The 21,156-nt window shown below is 32.6% G+C and overlaps 1 protein-coding gene across 6 annotated transcripts in view; it reads right to left on the reverse strand.

Moving 5' to 3' along the window:
- LOC141457762 (guanine nucleotide exchange factor DBS-like) overlaps nt 1-21,156 on the reverse strand; it is a 50,874-nt gene that overhangs the window by 23,097 nt on the left and 6,621 nt on the right. For 2 of the 6 annotated variants that reach the window (XM_074134999.1, XM_074134998.1), the window contains exon 1: nt 1,032-1,261. The exons of 1 other annotated variant lie outside the window; for it this stretch is intronic. In XM_074134999.1, the coding sequence (XP_073991100.1) occupies nt 1,032-1,098 (67 nt within the window). In that variant the 5' untranslated portion in view covers nt 1,099-1,261. Of the gene's footprint in view, nt 1-1,031; nt 1,262-21,156 lie in introns of those variants that run through there. 3 more of the 6 variants (XM_074135000.1, XM_074135001.1, XM_074135002.1) reach the window with 2 other exon arrangements.

The raw sequence follows: 21,156 nt of genomic DNA on the forward strand, positions 1-21,156 counted from the left end.
CTATTCCTTGTATTATTATTTTTTTAGTTATTGATATTAGGTACTTCCGAAATATCTGTCTTCGAAAATTGATAAAGACAATACCTATAATGCAACGTTATCAACTAGTGCCTTATCAGTACTTTTAGTGCTCTAAAGTGACTTCCAGGAATAAATTTTTAAATAAAGTGATTGGCATCTATTGTATAGAGAGAATTCAAATTTTGAAGGAATTCTTAGCATTACAACCCCATGTTAGAACTTCTTAAAAAAATTTCAGGTAAAGTTTGAAAAAAAAAATTAGGCGTACATTCTGGGAATATGCATGCCTAAAGAAAATTGAAGAAATTTTGGAGTTAAATTTTACTTCCGATTCGCTGATTTTTGTGAAAATCTTATGGTTTTCTGAAGATATTTTCATAAATCAAGAACTAAAATTTATAATAAAATTGAATTATTTCTATGCTTCTTACAATGGATGAAGAAAAATAAAAAAACTATAAAAAAAATAATAATGAAATTGTATAAAGATTATTATAATTCACTGATTTTTAACTACACTTCTTGACAGAGCTATATGATGTTAAGATATCTTGTATTTTAAAAAAGAAAGAAAAAAAAAAAGATTGAAGAGAAAGAAAAAAACTAATAAATTCTTAAAGATTTAGGCTAAACAAAAATCTGATATTGTACTACTTTATTTTCTGCTAATTTATTCCACAAATGGTATGTAATTGAAATTATAATTATTTGTAGCTATAGTATCGGTTATTTACCAAAAGTATAGTAGGCGGGGCCAATTCTATTGAAGGTCTGAGAGTGGGGAATAAGCGGGGTCTACGCTAAGTTTTACCGTTTCCTTAATTTTTGTTGAAATGAGTTAAAATTAACAGAAGTATACCTGTTCATATACATTTTAAGCTACAAATAATTTGATCAATGTAAAGTGCATCTTATTGTCAGGTAAAAACTTTTTTCTTGTTCAGACAAGAAGTAAAAGAAACACAAATAAAAATAAATTATATATATGTATATTAGCATTATTCTTTTACCTGGCATTGCCTCAGCGGCAGTCGACAGACCGCTCTGTTCACTTTTACTCCTCTCTAATACGTTCATCCTGTGATATTTATTTACGTAAACAAAAAAACTTGTTCGTCATACATTATATGGCATTTTATTTAAATGAATAAACGAGGAGTTCTGGAATGCAAAACAGCACGTCCTTCACACCGGGACTGGCAGTATTGTATTGCTTTTAAGGCTAGCCTAATGAGCAGGCGCACTACACACATCCTCTTTTGTTATTGAACTGTTTCTATACTACATTGCAGCAGTGATCAATGACAAAGCATACTAAGTTGAGGAACAAGCAACATTGCAACTGTTTTCCGTTTTATCGTACATCAAAACGTCAGTTACAGATAAATAACGAAGATAATTCTTGAGGAAACACAAGTACTATTAATGCAACGTTTTCAACTGGTGTCTTATCAGTACTTAAAGCGAACATTATTTTGCTTTAAGTTAATAACTTTTAATACTTAATAAGTTTTAAAAAGATTACTAAAATTGTTAGTGGACAAGCAAAATTATTAGATACATATAAAATTCACTGAAGTAAAAAATTATAATCCTGTGTCTAACTATTTCTTACATTAGCTTTTTTTTATTCTTCTTAAAAATATTTTTGAGAAAATATGAGTTTTCTCTGGACTGTATTTTATCTTAGTAGTTCCTTAATCGAATTCTGCGAAATTTTGGAAGGAAAAAGATAACATTCATAGGAGAATTCTGCGGCTTTTTTTCCCAGCTTTCATTGTATATAGAGAAGAACAAACATTTTCTGGATCTTAAAAATAAAAACTCATCATTCAAATTCAGTCTTCACCTACATATATTTAATTTTTAAGTCCAATGTCTCTACTTTGGTTTTTTAACTTCTTAGACAGTATTTTAGTGACATATTTGGATCATATTCCGATCAAAATAAGCCTTCATTTTTGTTTGATATGAATTTGTGGCCTGATGGGCACTTATTATAAATTAAAATTAAATAAATGTAACACAAAATAGTGAAAAACTTAAAATAATTTTCAGATCTAGAGCATTTTATTAGATATATTCATTCTTCCTTATAGTAACATCTCGGTCAGGTATTTACGATAATTATCAACTGTTTGTATTAGAGATTGTGTTCAGGCCAATAACTTTATTGAGATGGATGCTGGAGAAATTTGGTTCTAATAAATGTTTTCAATTTTCTTTTCAGGCATTCTTTCGGGCTAGAAGCACAAAAACAAAAAGATATAAATTACTAGTTATTTGTGGTTGTAGTACGGTACGCCAAATTTCAAGACAGTTAAATATTTCTTTTTTCCATTTGGGCATTTGTAGAATTAGAAAAACCTGTCTCTAAAAACATGGATAATATTTTGTAGGAATCCAAAAAAATAACTGGCACGTTACAATGTTGCTTTCAGCTAGCAAGGCTTACATGTACGGACGATACTAGCATTTATTAGAGTCATTCGCTTCTTGTTTTATTGATTTCGTATAAAGTTGGCGTTTATATGTACTTTTGATTTGTTTATTTGTATACATATTATTTCTATTATTTATTTGAAATGTTTCGAAATAATTTCAAGATGACACAAGTAATTTTTATAGTACATATAATCTTGCTCTGCTTATAGACGCTCTTAAGTTAGCGTTCAGACTTTCAATATTAAGCAAACCTTTCATCGTTCATCGTCATATATCTACAATATTTCTATCAATAATACATTTTCAATGTAACTTCATCGTTACATTGTAAACGATAAAGGACAAAGATTTCTAAATATCTAGTTGGAAAATATAAATAAAAAGTAATGAAGTATCAATATGATGTAAGGTGAAATTTAAGTTCTAATTGACAATTTATACTCAAAAACACTTTATCTTAGTCTTTCATAGTTGTGTTTACTAATTTCACTACATTAAATGACATCAAAGAACTTTTAGAAGAATGATTTACTAGACTGAAAAGATAAAATAAGTTCCAATCAACTAACAAAAAAGAAACCTTTGAAGAATGTTAAAATAAAAAAACAAAAAAAGAAGTAGATATGTTATCGTCAAAAGTAGTGCTTAATAAAAAAAAAAAGTAGAGCAATGTACTTAAAAACATCTGGTTGAATACTCACACGACTTACACTTAGCGCCATTAACACAATTTCAAAAATATATCAATCCATGTATGGAGATTGTAAAAACAAGTGAATAAAATTTAGGTTTGGGCTGTCATAGGCAGACAGAATTAGCAATAGTTCTGTAAACTTTTCCTTGCCCTTAAAACTTATACGGCTGTCAAACTGTATTTCAGATCTCTAGAGCATTTACAAAAATAATTGTCCCACAAAAATGTATCCAACAAACAAGATACCGAAAACAGAGATTATTTTCACTCACTTTTCTCTCTTTATGTGACTTCAGCCAATAAGAGGAAAGTCAGCAGTTATTAATGTATTTCCCAATGACCACAATTATTTTTTAAACTTTTTGGATAATTTTTTGTTGACTACCATTTCTTTAAAACTTTGACCAATTCATTTATTTCCATCTACATGTGTATCTCAAGATGGGCTGAGTAGTTCTATCTGGTTTAAAAATTATTCAATATGTTTGATATTCTAGTTTTTTGTTCTTTTTTTATATATATAATAATACTACCGATTAGAGTATTACAAGTGTAAATTAGATTGCTCGGGTAATCTCGGTCGATTTTACCAGCGGTAGACAGTTAATCGGCCTTGACACTGGATTACATCTTGTTTGCCAATTCTAACGGTTGTCGGCAATTTTAATTTTGCTAAACACACTACTGCATAAAATGTGGGTCGTAATGAAAGAGGGTGGGGTATACAGAAAATGCTATTTATAAATTATGACAATGTAAACTAAAAATCTCTTTAGGATTCTTTAGATATTTTAGATATCACTGTCAGTAAAAACAGTGTCACCTGTTCGCTTCTTGTTTTATTGATTTCGTATAAAGTTGGCGTTTATATGTACTTTTGATTTGTTTATTTGTATACATATTATTTCTATTATTTATTTGAAATGTTTCGAAATAATTTCAAGATGACACAAGTAATTTTTATAGTACATATAATCTTGCTCTGCTTATAGACGCTCTTAAGTTAGCGTTCAGACTTTCAATATTAAGCAAACCTTTCATCGTTCATCGTCATATATCTACAATATTTCTATCAATAATACATTTTCAATGTAACTTCATCGTTACATTGTAAACGATAAAGGACAAAGATTTCTAAATATCTAGTTGGAAAATATAAATAAAAAGTAATGAAGTATCAATATGATGTAAGGTGAAATTTAAGTTCTAATTGACAATTTATACTCAAAAACACTTTATCTTAGTCTTTCATAGTTGTGTTTACTAATTTCACTACATTAAATGACATCAAAGAACTTTTAGAAGAATGATTTACTAGACTGAAAAGATAAAATAAGTTCCAATCAACTAACAAAAAAGAAACCTTTGAAGAATGTTAAAATAAAAAAACAAAAAAAGAAGTAGATATGTTATCGTCAAAAGTAGTGCTTAATAAAAAAAAAAAGTAGAGCAATGTACTTAAAAACATCTGGTTGAATACTCACACGACTTACACTTAGCGCCATTAACACAATTTCAAAAATATATCAATCCATGTATGGAGATTGTAAAAACAAGTGAATAAAATTTAGGTTTGGGCTGTCATAGGCAGACAGAATTAGCAATAGTTCTGTAAACTTTTCCTTGCCCTTAAAACTTATACGGCTGTCAAACTGTATTTCAGATCTCTAGAGCATTTACAAAAATAATTGTCCCACAAAAATGTATCCAACAAACAAGATACCGAAAACAGAGATTATTTTCACTCACTTTTCTCTCTTTATGTGACTTCAGCCAATAAGAGGAAAGTCAGCAGTTATTAATGTATTTCCCAATGACCACAATTATTTTTTAAACTTTTTGGATAATTTTTTGTTGACTACCATTTCTTTAAAACTTTGACCAATTCATTTATTTCCATCTACATGTGTATCTCAAGATGGGCTGAGTAGTTCTATCTGGTTTAAAAATTATTCAATATGTTTGATATTCTAGTTTTTTGTTCTTTTTTTATATATATAATAATACTACCGATTAGAGTATTACAAGTGTAAATTAGATTGCTCGGGTAATCTCGGTCGATTTTACCAGCGGTAGACAGTTAATCGGCCTTGACACTGGATTACATCTTGTTTGCCAATTCTAACGGTTGTCGGCAATTTTAATTTTGCTAAACACACTACTGCATAAAATGTGGGTCGTAATGAAAGAGGGTGGGGTATACAGAAAATGCTATTTATAAATTATGACAATGTAAACTAAAAATCTCTTTAGGATTCTTTAGATATTTTAGATATCACTGTCAGTAAAAACAGTGTCACCTGATTAAATCTGTTTACCACTTATAAAGAATTAATCAGTTTTTGTTTATATCGCTTGGGTAGAATAACTTTGATTTATGAGACGTCATATATTTTATTTTATTCTGTGCTTAATGTCCACCTAACATACCTTCAGAGATAGTCGATATGTGCAAGTATTTGGGTTTACCTAATGCAAATTCTAACACACAACTTTTACAAATGACTTAATTCCAACTAACTTGACTTGGAGTCAAGAAGGCCTCTCCTTTTATATACATATAAACACTAACATCTTCACTACTTGGGAAACATTTAAGAAATAAAAATGTTCAAGAATATTAAACATGTTCTTGCATATTTGAGCCACTTATATTATTTGTTATTGCATTTTGAATTGCTTATTTTGGAACAACAAAGGAAAGAAACAGACTTTACCCAAACATTTTTATGTCCAACATGTATAATAATATAACATGTAATATGATTAAGGAGTAGTACAGTTTTGCGATAAAATTTTTCCGGAATGTAGTGGCATTACATTCGGTCTATTTTCAATGATATTCTTTTAACTGAAAAGCGGATCTAATTACCCATAAATCAACTTATAAAATGATTTATTCGGAGTTACTGAGCAGCTATAAAGTTTAAAATATCAAAAATACCTATTCCAGTAGGTATTACTGCACTACCCATCTGTTGTTTTCAATGCTACATCATCTTATTTCAAAATATTAAAGATTTCATCAAAGTTATTTAATATTCTATCTAACTTTGAAAAAAAAGTGTATCAGCCGTAAAAATGAAATAAGAGAAAGTTATTTAAGTCTAATGCCCCATCACTTTTAATGTTTTGTTCGATGCACAGCTCATAGGCTAATTATTAGTTTATTGAATTTGTTTCAAAAATTCGAAAGAAAAAAAATGATTTGCACGGAAATTTCAGAATAAAAGTCTTCTTTTATAAAACATATAATAGTTTGACCTTGCTAAGAATATTGCACATCTAGTGGCAGGTATTTTGTGAATTGGAACAGCTTTCAATAATGTTAAGGTATGAGTCATTTAATAAAATTACCTCTTAATTTAAAATTTCAATAAAACTTATTTAATCAAATAAATTCAAATAATTTACAAGCGTTTATTAATAAGTTCATTAAAGTGCACATGATAAGTGTTCCAAGTGTTCCGATGAAACAATATAAATCTACATTTTATTTATATTAAACATCTGCACTTTAAAGAACTTGTTAATAAACGCTTGTAAATTATTGCAGTTATTCAATATATTTATATATGTTAGAATTCGAGAAACTGAGGAGGTATTTACCAGAACCAATTTAAAATAAATAATCAACTTTTTTGATTGATTATTTGCATTGGTTACCTAAGTTAGTTATTTACAGATATTATAACCGTAAGTAAGATTCTTGTCTGTCTTGATAATGTTATTTTATGAGTCCCGTTTTCTGCTTTCATACAAAATCGAGATTCGTTGCTTTTATTACCTATAGATGAAAGTGAATTGCCAAATTTTAAACTACCTACTTTATTTTTGTTATAGCTTTGTAGCTGAAATTAGCAGGTACAAAGCGTTTGCCATTCATCTCAGAAATATTAGGCAATATAATTACATTAGATTTAGACCTAAGAATCTAAGTTATTCTCGATAATGTTGTGATTTGTAAGTGAAAACTGATATTTTTTTGGTCTCATATTAGTTTAATTTTTTTCACAGTATGTTTCTGAGAATAAGAGAGGCTCCAGAGTAAGAAATTTTATTTATTATGTTATGGCTTATTGATTGGAAAAATAAATTATCCCTTGAGAAAATTTTGTTTAAATCAGTTAAACTACATATATATATATAAAAAAAAAAATAAACTAAAATAACATTTTCATTTGTACATCACAGATAGCGCCATCCTGAAATGTTTCTCAATTGTTAGACTAGTGAATGAATTCAGAACTAAAACTGTAGATATCTTAAATAGGTATTCAAAAGCTGTAAATCATTAAACTAAATTTATACCACATATTTTCTTTTCCGGATGCAAGAGAAAGGATAAAGCCTCTAGTACTTTAGAGAGAGTTATACCTTCAAGTGTTCGAAAAACATTGTTTATTATTGTTATAGATTTATAATTAGAACTCAATTTCTATATCTGTCATTGTTGTCATAATCGTAGAATTATTTGAAGGAAATAAAATATAACATCAAAAATCATGAAAAAAAGAGTTGCTGGATAACTTCTTCGGACGCCATGGAGAAAAGGCTCATTGTTGGGTTGCTTGTATTCAAATATCCAACATTGAATCTGAAATAGGTTTTATTACAGAGAATCGCATAATATACGAGTTATTTATTCACAATTACAAATAAAATATTTCCTATTTGGTGTGTGGTAGACGGAGGCGGATAGCAAGCACAGTGAACCGTAATAAAACATTAAATAAGTTAAAGATCAAGACTACTACACAGTACGACAAAATATCTCAGCTTTGTGATTTTCTACTGACGATTTTTTTTTTTCATTTCTATGTTTAAGAAGGACAAAATTGCTAGCTTTCTAGTGTGTTATTGTTTCTTTAAAACGGTTTTTAAGAGTTCGTCAAATAATGCCTACTAACACAGCATCACTAGAGCGTGATACACTGTTGTAAAAGGCGGCATACATGTGGCTTAGAAGGGACATTTTGGAATGTTTTTGTGGTTAGAGTGTTCGTTACCTGGCAATGCAGTTATTTTTTTTTTCCAATCGAAGTAGACCTAGTTTAAAAAGAAGAAGATATATTGCCGTATTGATACAACATATGCTCTTACGAAAACACCTTAACGTTATAAATGGTACAAATTTTGAAAACTAATATCTTTTAAATTTAAAATATCTCCAAAAAATTAAATAAAAAACTGATGTTTTCTTAATCTCTTTTAAAGAAACTATGAACCATAAAAGACAGTCCAGTTGTAAAAGTAGTGTTTAATCATATTTCTAAATTGAAATATTGATCTTTCGGGCAGACTTTATCCGGAGATTTGCAAATTTGTTTTACTTATAACATCGGTTAAAATGATGTGACAATAGAAATTTAGTAGCAAAAGGACAATAATCCATCGCATACAAAAAGAATATTTAAGTATAAATATTATTCGTACTGCTCGATTTCACTGCTAAAATTCAGAGTATGCGGAAAATCGCTTTAGATAACCTACTGGACCTACTGGACTCAAACTAGGGACCTAAGCATTCAGTTGAAATGAATAGTCCAGTTGAATTTATTGTGAAATGTTTGTCTGTGAGTTTACTCTGTTTCCAATTCGGACTGTCATCCCATACTTAGTTTGCATTAACTATATCTTAAGTGTTTGTCCTAATTCTTTGGACCGTATCAAACTTTTAAGCTGCTTCTTCACCATTTTATGAAATGCTCTAAATCTCTTAGAATAAAGGGTACCAGTTTTAAAGTATTTCAAATTTTCCTGGCCATTCTAAAGAGAAGCGTTAGGCTTGAGTAAGGATTTTTGTTACAAGGAAAACGCAGCTAAGCCAGCTGCCTAGTTAAACTGATCATAAAGGAGAAAATTGTTTGGCCTGATTATTTTATTTTTTGCGAATGACCCTAAAGGAAAAATGCTGGAGCTACGTAACTGAGGTCCAAGTTTTCCTGCAAAGTTCTTTGGTCATAGAGCCGTGTTCATTATGGAATAGAATAAGAGATGTGCCATGAGAATTAAAAAAAATTAGTATATATTTTTGTTCATAGTTTTGATTCATCGACAAGGAAGAATAAAGTTTTACAATTTACTTAAAGCGTATCATTTTCATGGTACCATGATTTTAGAGAGAACATAACCTTATTTTCTACCAAGTTAACAAGTTGTTTGGAATAATTGTAACTAATAAACTGATCTTATTTTTTTATGTTCATTCAAGAACTTTGTGAGGCGACGATCGGTTTTAGAAATAAATTTGTATTATTTACAATTTATTTACAAAAAAAACTACAAAGTATTTACAGGAGTACCAATAAAGTAATTCAAGCTCCTACACAGTCTTAGTATTATCACACAGGCTAAAAAGGAAGTAAAATTTTGATTAGAGGGAAAAAATTGCATAAAAACCTCTACAAAGTAAAATAAAATGCTAAAGCTTAAATTTAAATTATATACTGAGTAGGTATATGTTAAACTAAGGATTCAAGATTGGCGAGGAATCGGTCAAATAAAAAACAAACTCCGTTTCTGTAACTCAACCAACCCGCATAGCCACGCCCTGAAGAGGACAATATATTTGTCGAAACGTTGGCAAGAAGACTAGTTTGTTTTTTATTTGACCGATTCATCGCCAATCTTGAATCCAAAGTTTAATAATTTACGGTCACGAAACCTATATATTCATACTGAGTATATGCTTAACTCTTTTATGTTTGTATTGAGAGTTAATATCGTATCTTCCAGTTTGTCTTTGATGTACGTGGAGTCGGTATTTTTGTGGAGTGTCCCGATGTAAGTGTATCTGGGTGAGTCGGTGGCCAGTCTTAAGAATTTGTTCTGTACGATTTGGAGCTTTTTTTAGGTTGATATTACAGGTTAGGTTCCATGCAGGGCAGGCATGTAGCAACATTGGCCTTACAATTGCACGGTAAATTAATAGCTTGTTTTGGGGTATCAATATTTGGGTCACTTGATAGCAGAGGAAATAATTTCTTGATAGCCGCTTTACCTTTGTTACCACGGTCATTTACGTATGTGAGCTGTGAATGTCAGCCTTCTATCCATTATTAGTCCTAGGTAAATAAAATAATTAAAAATTTTAATTTTTTAGGGGAAGTCAATACTTTTTAAAATTTTCTATTTTACATTCCTATTTGGCTGAGGACTTCCTTATCACGAATCTGACGTTCCTAGTCAGGATTGATATATGCAAATTATTTTCATGTATCTTTATAAGTTAAAGATCAGTAGATAAACGTACTTAAAAAAAAGATTTAATCCTCCAGAGCGTTAAAAAGTTACTAAACAACTTCTCAAATTGAAGGGTGCTATTTCAGAGTGATATCTTGATTTTGTCTTGAACAAAGTCACAATATACATAGTTTTGTTCCAGTATTACTGCAAAGGAAATCAATCCAGTACCTTCTGAAGAATGTGTATTTTGACAGCTATTCACAAGTTCTTGGATACCACACTATTTATCAAGAAGTATCGACTATGTCACCATAAGTAATGCTGTTTCAAATGATCCCTATTAAGATAACCTCATTCAAGTACAACAAAGCTGTACTTCATAAGAAAAAGCTTGATTTTTCTCTTCGTAGGATACCTAAGAAGTAATGACAGAACACAGTCCGGAGAAAGGCAGTGCATTAAAGAACGCTCCAGAACCCATGACCTTATATTTTTTCGGTTTTGTTTTCAAGTAACTTATGCTGCTAATTCATGGATTACAATACACATGCTGAGAATATTTCTAAATATTTATATTCTTCTTGCCTTTCTTTTTTGAGTTTTGAGAGATTTCGTTCACGAAGACCATGCTAACAAATACCTCACCTAATCAAATTCAGTAAATCTGTATGTTGTAATGTTCAAATTATTTGAATTCAATTTTTTAAAACTTTAAACGGACGTAATACATAACTTTTTTTTTTAACAGTAAGCATTGTCTATGTATACAGTCAGCATCGTCTATGTATACAGCCAGCATCGTCTATGTATACAGTCAGCATAGTCTATGTATACAGTCAGCATCGTCTATGTATACAGTCAGCATCGTCTATGTATACAGTCAGCATTGTCTATGTATACAGTCAGCATCGTCTATGTATACAGTCAGCATCGTCTATGTATACAGTCAGCATCGTCTATGTATACAGCCAGCATCGTCTATGTATACAGCCAGCATCGTCTATGTATACAGTCAGTATCGTCTATGTATACAGTCAGCATCGTCTATGTATACAGCCAGCATCGTCTATGTATACAGCCAACATCGTCTAGGTGCTTATCCCTAGAATATCACTCACTCTCCATTCTTACTTATAAATACATTCGCTTCACACATTCATCTCTCTACTATATACAACTATTTACATAAACTACAGCTAATGGATGGATCAGTACTCCGTGCTCCTGCCATCCTTATAGCTTAACCGAAATTAAAATCACGTAATCCTCCTCCAATCATTTTCTTGCATTCATTCTAATCGGCTATAACTTTTAAATACATTCATATTTCATTGCTAGCTCTGCTGTAGATTTAAGCACATACGAGGGTCGTTTGAAAAGTCCGTGCAAAGTCAGAGAGATAGCACCACTGGCGCGTATCGAGGTTATGTTTAGTTAGTAGCATCTCTTAGAAGAACACATACCAAGTTTCAGCCAGATCGGTCTATTTCTTTGTGTTTGGCATTCGTTTGAATCGAGGAAGTCGAGTGATTTTCAAAAAATGGAGGAAAAAGAATTTCGTGTGTTGATTAAACACTACTTTATGAAAGGCAAAACGCCTCAGGAGACTAAAGAGAAGCTTGATAAACATTATGGTGACTCTGCGCCTTCGATTAGAACAGTTGAACGCTGAACGTTCTGGACGCCCTGTTGAGGTTACTACTCCAGAAATCATTGATAAAATCCATGATATGGTGATGGATGACAGAAGAGTGAAGGTGCGTGAGATTGCTAGTGCTGTGGGCATCTCGAATGAACGGGTACATAATATTTTGCATCAACATTTGGACATGACAAAGCTATCCGCAAGATGGGTGCCGCGATTGCTCACGCTTGACCAAAAACGAAATCGTGTGAAGTGTTGCAAGGACGGTTTGCAGCTGTTCCAGAAGAATCCGCAGGACTTTAAGCGTCGTTTTGTCACTGTGGAAGAAACATGGATACATCACTACACTCCTGAGACCAAAGAACAATATAAACAATAGGTTACCAAGGGGGAATCTGCGCCAAAAAAGGCGAAGACCGTTCCTTCGGCCGGAAAGATTATGGCGACTGTCTTTTGGGATTCGCAAGGAATAATCCTCATCGACTATCTGGAAAAGGGTAAAACTATCACAGGTGCATATTATTCATCGTTATTGGACCGTTTGAAAACCGAGCTGCAAGAAAAACGCCCACGATTGGCCCACAAAACATACTTTTCCATCACGACAACGCACCAGCTCACACCTCAGCAGTTGTGGTCGCAAAATTAATGGAAATAGGGTTCCAACTCGTTTCACATCCCTCCTATTCTCCAAACTTGGCTCCCACGGACTACTATTTGTTCCCCAATATGAAGAAATGGCTGGCGGGAAAAAGATTTTATTCAAACGATGAGGTGATTGCAGAAACGAATGGCTATTTTTCAGACTTGGACAAATTCTATTATTCGGAAGGGTTCAACAAACTAGAGCAGCGTTGGACGAAGTGTATAAGCCTAAAAGGAGACTATGTTGAAAAATAAAAAAGGTTTACCCCAAAAAATTAAGTAGTTTTTATTTTTGCACGGACTTTTCAAACGACCCTCGTAGATGTTGGTGGAGAATATTATGTCTTCGTAGCGAAATAGTGCATCTAAACACCTGTATATGTCGTCAAACATTCGTTTCCTTTCTACCACATAACGTGGACATATCATTATTATATGTATGAAATCCTCCTACTCATTGCAATCTACGCAAAGAGGAGAGGACATAACTTCCTCTTGCAAATGTTAGCGAAAACATAAACTAAAGTTATGCCTTGTAAAATAGTGGAATAGTTTTTGAATGAGAATTCTTTTCAAGTTAATTTTTCGTACATACAGCATCTTGTTTACTGATAAATGTTCTGGATGTACGATTGAATAATATCTTATCGAAGCTTATTTCATCAGAATTAAGTAAAATGAATAAATAAATCGAAGTACAATGAATTGGTAAGTTTTAATGTTATGGCTATTTACATTTTGAAAGTGAAATTAATTTAATGTACACAAGAATAGTAGAAGGCAAGGTTAAGGAATAAAAGAAGCATGCAAGCGCAAAAAGGAGATGACTGAGGATGAAGTGGCGTGTTCACACCCACAAAGGTTTTTTTTTTTTGTATGTATGTCTGAGTGACCGCCGCTGGAGGGGGGAGCAATAGCAACTACTCAAAGAGACCTGCACTACTCACTTAATATGTGTGTGTTTGGGTACACAAGAGAGTATGTGTAAGTTAGTGAGTATGCGATGTGTGTAACCCATTGACGAGTATGTAGGCCAAGAGTGCGCCGAGCCAACCTGTTCGCTGAGTCCCCTCCTCAGCAACTAGGTTTGTGCCCCCAGATCTGGCACACTTAACAGTTAAAGAGACTCAAACACGGTATCCTTATCCCCGGCACAGTCACCTCTTAAGCTCATCACCACACGTTCAGTAGTATCTTCTTCAACTTACGCACGCACTTAAAAACAAAAAAATAGTTCGCATTTTGGATTAACAAACCCTTGATCTGCCTGCTTATCACCTTTCAGTAGTGGATTCCCAGATCTTGTCTGCAAAGGTTCATCACACATAATTACTACATAGAGTAAGTTTTAGAAGCAGTAATTTTTGCTTTGTACAAAATTGCTATAACAACCCTTGCTATTTCTGCAAATAACTTAACTTTTCCCATTTTTTGCATGTTTACCTGTTTTATGCTAATTATACACCAACATATTAGACTGTAAACAATATCTACAATGTATTCTTTTAAGACAGGCGCCACTGTATCCGAGCGGTTAGAGGCTAGACCTGCAAAGCTAATATTGCATTGTGGTACTCGGTTCGATTCCTGGTCTTAGGCCTTGGATTTTATTTAAAGGTTAATAAAAGAAATTTATAGTAAAGTTTGTTTGCTAGTCGCCTCCGTCCACGACACCTAATTGGTAGTTGGACGTAAAGCCCGCCTGAAAAAATAGGCAATTACTTTACTTTACTTTTTACTTATTCTTTTAAGGATCCAAGTCCTTACATTACCGAAGTAGAGCTAATTGCCATTATCCACTTCCCAAAAGATAATGGCGTCCTTGCGGATATCCTGGCATAACATCACGAACAACACTTGATGAGGGACTTAACTTCAAACTACAAACATAGGATGCGCAGATGATGATGTATGCAATTGCTTGGATAAAGGCTACGCACAGGCCAACTAACTTATTAAAATTTGTATAAAAATTGTACATTTTACAAAAGTTACTTATCACAAGAACTAATACCTAAGGAAATCTCTATAGAACTTTTAAGTGGCAATTGATTTAGTTTTATAGCCACTTTCAATTCTCATCTAATTCTATGTTATTACATCAACAATGATTATATCTAGTTAAGTAGAAAGAACTAAGTCTTAATAGATAACATGTAGGTTATTAATGAACCAAAATGCAACCTTACCGGAACTGAATTTTTATTCATTAAGATTTGGTTTATTATTCACTAAAGTATGCCAAAACCTTAGAAATCACCAGTATTGGTACACCAACAGTACGTATCCCTACTCTCTGGAGGAAGTGGACTAGCCACGTCTTCACGGATCTAGACACTCCTCCGGGGCATATCAACGCTGGCAATCATCATTGACACCATATACATATGATGCAAGTATCCAATTTGGATATGACATGTTTTCAGGCTAACTCTAGATAACATTCTAACTCTACTCATCCTATTAAAACTAACCTGTACTTCCTCATACTAGGGAGGCTTCATAGACGCTTGAGACTATGGTTAACACAGGTTTTCGTTGTATACTATTCTCGATCTTTAAAATTATTAATAATAAACTGTCTAACCTTTTCATAAGTTTTTCTCGTTTTTTGAAACAATTATTTGTTAAATTCGTATACTCTGGCTTCGAGCAGATTTATCTAACTACAGTGGTCAAAAAAAGTATTCATACACTAAGTTTTTTTACTTTATCTACTGAACTTTTGTTTCTAGGATGACTATTTCTTCAGCACTGAAATCGAAGATAGTAACAATGAATTTAATGCTCTCATTTTCTTTTATTAACATAAAGAATTGATTAAAAAGCAGAAAAATAATTTATTGTATGCAAAATAAGTATTCATACACTCAGTCTGAATGTTATAATTAACGCAAAACTAAAGACCTAATATTTTGCAAGCAATCCCTTTGCATTTGTAATTGCCTGAAGCCTCCTTGGCATAGATTCCTGATGGTCTGTGGCGTAACAAGGGTCCCTGAAGTTGACACCAGGCTTTCTGAGAGTTGGCGTGCTCATCGAAAGCGCATACTTCTTCCAACAGGATAACGATCCCAAACATATAGCCAAAAATACTAAGGAATGGCTGCTTTATAATGCCCGGAAACAACTTTTCACCCCTCCACAATGTCCGTATATAAACCCTAATGAAAATTTATGGTCTTATTTGGAGAGGAAAATTCGAAAATTGAAATGTTCTTCCAGAAAAGAGCTCATAACCAATTTAAAGAAATCATGGGCAGAAATCACATCTCAAGAGACACTAAACCTGGTGGAATCTATGCCAAGGAGGCTTCAGGCAATAACATATGCAAAGGGATTGCTTACAAAATATTAGGTCTTTAGTTTTGCGTTAATTATAACATTCAGACTGAGTGTATGAATACTTATTTTGCATACAATAAATTATTTTTCTGCTTTTTAATCAATTCTTTATGTTTATAAAAGAAAATGAGAGCATTAAATTCATTGTTACTATCTTCGATTTCAGTGCTGAAGAAATAGTCATCCTAGAAACAAAAGTTCAGTAGATAAGTAAAAAAACTTAGTGTACGAATACTTTTTTTGACTACTGTATATCTTAAAACGAGAATGACTGAAAATGGTAAATGTATTAAAAATAATTGTTCCAAAAGAAATTATATTAGAGTTTGACGTTTAAAAACTTAAAGTTAAATTGAAAGAAATACTCTGAATAATGACTTTCTTAGAGAAGAATTTTGACCTGATCTTCCAGTAGGACTCCCTTATTAATAACGTGAAGAAATGTTCGGTTTGAATTATAACAACAAGTATAATATCATTTAGAATTTGAGCTGTTTACATATACATACACTATTTTATAGAAATAGAAACTATTTCTAAAACCCACTTTCTGAGAACATGGAAACTAAATTGATGTACTTCCGGTAATATTTTCGAATAGTGACACGTGCGCGATACAAATATAAGAGAAAGTTAAAAGAAAAGTGGTTTTCGGAAGTTGTAAGACACAACTCTCTTCAGTGGCGTTTCCGGCCTTATTTCTAAATTGTCATTTATTTATTTTTTTACCTGAACAATGTCGTCCTAAAGATTCTCATTTATTTTCAAATTACAAACATTTATTAAATAAAAATGATTATAATTGCAACCTTCCACCTCTTTTAAACTTTAGGTGTCCTCGATGGGAAAGCCTACATTTTCTGATTATGCCAGGAGAATAATTATATTTTTTATTATTGTAAAAGAAATAAAATGTTGCCATCATTTTGCACCGCTAATTTGAATTTATTTTAGAACATTCTTGTAAATATGAACATTTAAATTTTAGAAAATTGTTGATTATTTAAAGAACAAGGCACGCTAAAAATAGCTTCATGTTTGCTTTAATAGTTAAATTAATATTGCAACTTAATCTCTTTAAAATGATCACACCAATCCGACTTATTTAAGAGAAGAAAATTTTCATTTGTAATATTTATAATTCGCAATAATAGAAAGTCTTATATGGGTGTTTTTTTTCTAAGGTTATTGGCGCCCGGAGATTTTTTCAGTGCATTGCCGGCCTCCGGACAGTGTTCTCTCGTTACAGACTATCACCGGACAGTGAGCTGTAAGAAGCTCTAAGGAAGAGAAAATCTAAGGGTCAGCAGCTGGATTCCGAACCCGGGACCTCCGCGTGGGAATCCAATACGCTAACCGCATAGCTAATCCCTACTTATATGGGTGTTATTTTTTATAAAGTTTAAATGTTTGATAAGTGATTCATATCATATTGAAATGTAATTTAGATTGAGCGTTCTCTTATGCTACTCAATTAACAATTAAAAATGATGCAAATAAACAAAATTATAGTAGGTAATTAGTATTTTTTCCAGGTGTTGTATTTAAAACAAAAGATAAGAAACATTCAGCAAATATAACTTTCATTTTAGGATCACTGAAATCTTGGAAATACCAATTATTGTTAGGATTATTATTTAGGTGTGGTCAGGGAGTAATTCTTCCACTATCTAAAATCCTAGTCCATAATGATAATCAATAGAAAAACAATCCTCACATAAACTGTACTTAAAGTAAAGATTTTTTTTTTTTTTTTTATTGCTCATAAAATATAATTTTTTAGCAAGAGTTGAGTAGTACATTATAAAACATATACATAATACAATAACATCATACTTCAAAAACAAATTTTTACAAAATGTCAAGTTTAACCAAATTCAAAAACAAAAGAAAAAGAAACATTTACCCTTAAGAATAAAAAATAAGAACCAAAAAGTAATGAAATAAAATTAACCAGCTGTCACACTTTCAGCATGTATTAAAAATATAAATAAATAGAGATATGCCTCTAGGGAAGATTTAACACAACATTTCTTAATTTGAGGGCCTTAGAAATATAATAGAAAATTTTATTGATTTTTGAAACTGACTCTGGTACCAACAAGTTACAAAATATTAAATTCATATCCAAGACGCCACTAACATATTCGGAAATATGGAGCTTACGGAAATTATCAAATAATTTACATTCCAAAACAAAATGTTCTAAGCTATCCAAACTACCCGAATTACACAATGGGCAAATCGACTCTGGAGAAAACTTATAAGCTGTCCCATTATAAAAAAAGCCTATTAACCTTCTTTCCCATTAACCGCAACTGACAAAATATTCTAAGTTTATTTATATGTATATTATACGTTAAATACTCTTCTCCCAATCCTAGGGTACTTATATTTCTAAAATACATATTGTAATGAGAAGTCTCTGCCTTAGAGATATCTTTACATAAAAGATTATTTCTACACGCTTCGATTAGGGAAGAGTAATTATCACAAAGCAGTTTCAAGTCTTGTGCCAACCAGACATCCTGTGCCCCAATCTCGAGTAAATAAGTACTAAACTCAGTAACCCAATTAAAGGGCATCTTTTTGCTATCACTTAGCTGCAAAAGCCTATCATAGCACATTCTGGGGAGGCGGTCATTACCCATAGCAAGTAATTTCCTCCACTAGCCCAGCAGCCGTTTGAACACATTAAATTTCAGATGAATCCTACCAGATTCTAGGCGGACATAAAAATCAGGAGTGGAACGCGGCAAACTCAAAAGAAGCTTAATGAAGCGGACCTGCGCCCTTTCAACTATTTCAGTATATGGAGGGGATACTTAAAGTAAAGATACAGATTTTGAGCCATCTAAAATTTGTAAATGAAAATTCACCCCTCACTAGACTTAAAAGAACAGAACTAAACAGACGCTATCGACTACTTAAAAGACTCTTAGACGATAGGTCAAAACTCTCTCTGGACAACAAAAGACTGATTTATACTTCTATTTTGAAACCCATCTGGGCGTATGGAATAGAGCTGTGGAGTTCAACCCAAACGCTTCAATCTCCAAAGGATTCAATCTCTTCAATCTAAAATACTTCGAACTTGTACACGCTCCATTTTATGTCTCCAACCTGACTATACACATTGACCTTAACATTCCTTTTATCACCGAAGTTGCTAAAACACGATACAGAAATCTGCACTTCAGACTGCAATCTCATATAGATCCTCTTGCTCAAAATCTTTCTTCAAGAACTCTTCCTGATAATCCAGACAAGACGCCTTAAAAGACAGTAGCCTCGTGATCTCCTCTCCAGTGAACAGAGTGAGTAACAATCTAATATTTGGGAGTGTTACCACTGGGTAACTTCTCCACTCGTTACTTATCATTTGTTACTCGGTTATCACTGTTACTTATAGCGCTAACGCGCTGATTGCAGCATAAATAAACGCAAAAAAAAAAATGAAAATTATTGAACCTAATCTTCAGACAACCCAGATAATCTAGTTATGAAATGAATGTTAACACCTCTATCTCAGAAACTAACACACACTTGATATGGTCCGCGTTATTTACTAACTACTTACTTGTTGCAGTAGATCAGCAGTTTTTTATATCCGATAAATAAAAAATAAATACATAAACTAAGAAATATAGAAGAGAGAGGGTCAGCTTCGTGACTACGCTAGACGCTATTTTGTACTTGTTTAAAAAAAATGTTTTAAGCACCATTGCGTGCACTCCAGTTTTGTGTTAATTAAAAGAGTTCATTTTATTTCTTTTAGTATCCATCAGTAAAACGCCAAGGGTGTTACAGTTCGGGATAAAAGGATAAATAATGACCTATCTATAATAAGGTTTGAACTAAGAATGTCTTTAATCTCATTTTATTAGTGCTTGTTTAAATTGAGAAGGGCTATATTGAGCGAAGGAATTTCTATCTACACTTAAACAATTATTTTGCCTATTATTTTTTTTTTTGGTTGAGTATAACTGTACGGGATGTGACGATAGATCAAACTTTAAACTTACAATCAATAGATTAAAACTGAATTTAAACCTAATGTTTTCGAATACCTAAGTAGTTAGGCAGTTAGTAAACAAAAGCATAACCACATACATACGAGGGTCGTTTGAAAAGTCCGTGCAAAAATAAAAACTACTTAATTTTTTGGGGTAAACCTTTTTTATTTTTCAACATAGTCTCCTTTTAGGCTTATACACTTCGTCCAGCGCTGCTCTAGTTTGTTGATCCCTTCCGAATAATAGGATTTGTCCAAGTCTGAAAAATAGCCATTCGTTTCTGCAATCACCTCCTCGTTTGAATAAAATCTTTTTCCCGCCAGCCATTTCTTCATATTGGGGAACAAATAGTAGTCCGTGGGAGCCAAGTCTGGAGAATAGGAGGGATGTGAAACGAGTTGGAACCCAATTTCCATTAATTTTGCGACCACAACTGCTGAGGTGTGAGCTGGTGCGTTGTCGTGATGGAAAAGGACTTTTTGTGGGCCAATCGTGGGCGTTTTTCTTGCAGCTCGGTTTTCAAACGGTCCAATAACGATGAATAATATGCACCAGTAATAGTTTTACCCTTTTCCAGATAGTCGATGAGAATTATTCCTTGCGAATCCCAAAAGACAGTCGCCATAATCTTTCCGGCCAAAGGAACGGTCTTCGCCTTTTTTGGCGCAGATTCCCCCTTGGTAACCCATTGTTTAGATTGTTCTTTGGTCTCAGGAGTGTAGTGATGTATCCATGTTTCATCCACAGTGACGAAACGACGCTTAAAGTCCTGCGGATTCTTCTGGAACAGCTGCAAACCGTCCTTACAACACTTCACACGATTTTGTTTTTGGTCAAGCGTGAGCAATCGCGGCACCCAACTTGCGGATAGCTTTGTCATGTCCAAATGTTGATGCAAAATATTATGTACCCGTTCATTTGAGATGCCCACAGCACTAGCAATCTCACGCACCTTCACTCTTCTGTCATCCATCACCATATTATGGATTTTATCAATGATTTCTGGAGTAGTAACCTCAACAGGGCGTCCAGAACGTTCAGCGTCACTTGTGCCCATATGGCCACTCCGAAAATTTTGAAACCACTTATAAACTGTTCTAATCGAAGGCGCAGAGTCACCATAATGTTTATCAAGCTTCTCTTTAGTCTCCTGAGGC

This window comes from Rhodnius prolixus, unplaced genomic scaffold (genome assembly GCF_049639745.1).
Source record: "Rhodnius prolixus isolate KJV_2025 unplaced genomic scaffold, Rpr scaffold_5, whole genome shotgun sequence".
Classification (NCBI taxonomy): domain Eukaryota; kingdom Metazoa; phylum Arthropoda; class Insecta; order Hemiptera; family Reduviidae; genus Rhodnius; species Rhodnius prolixus.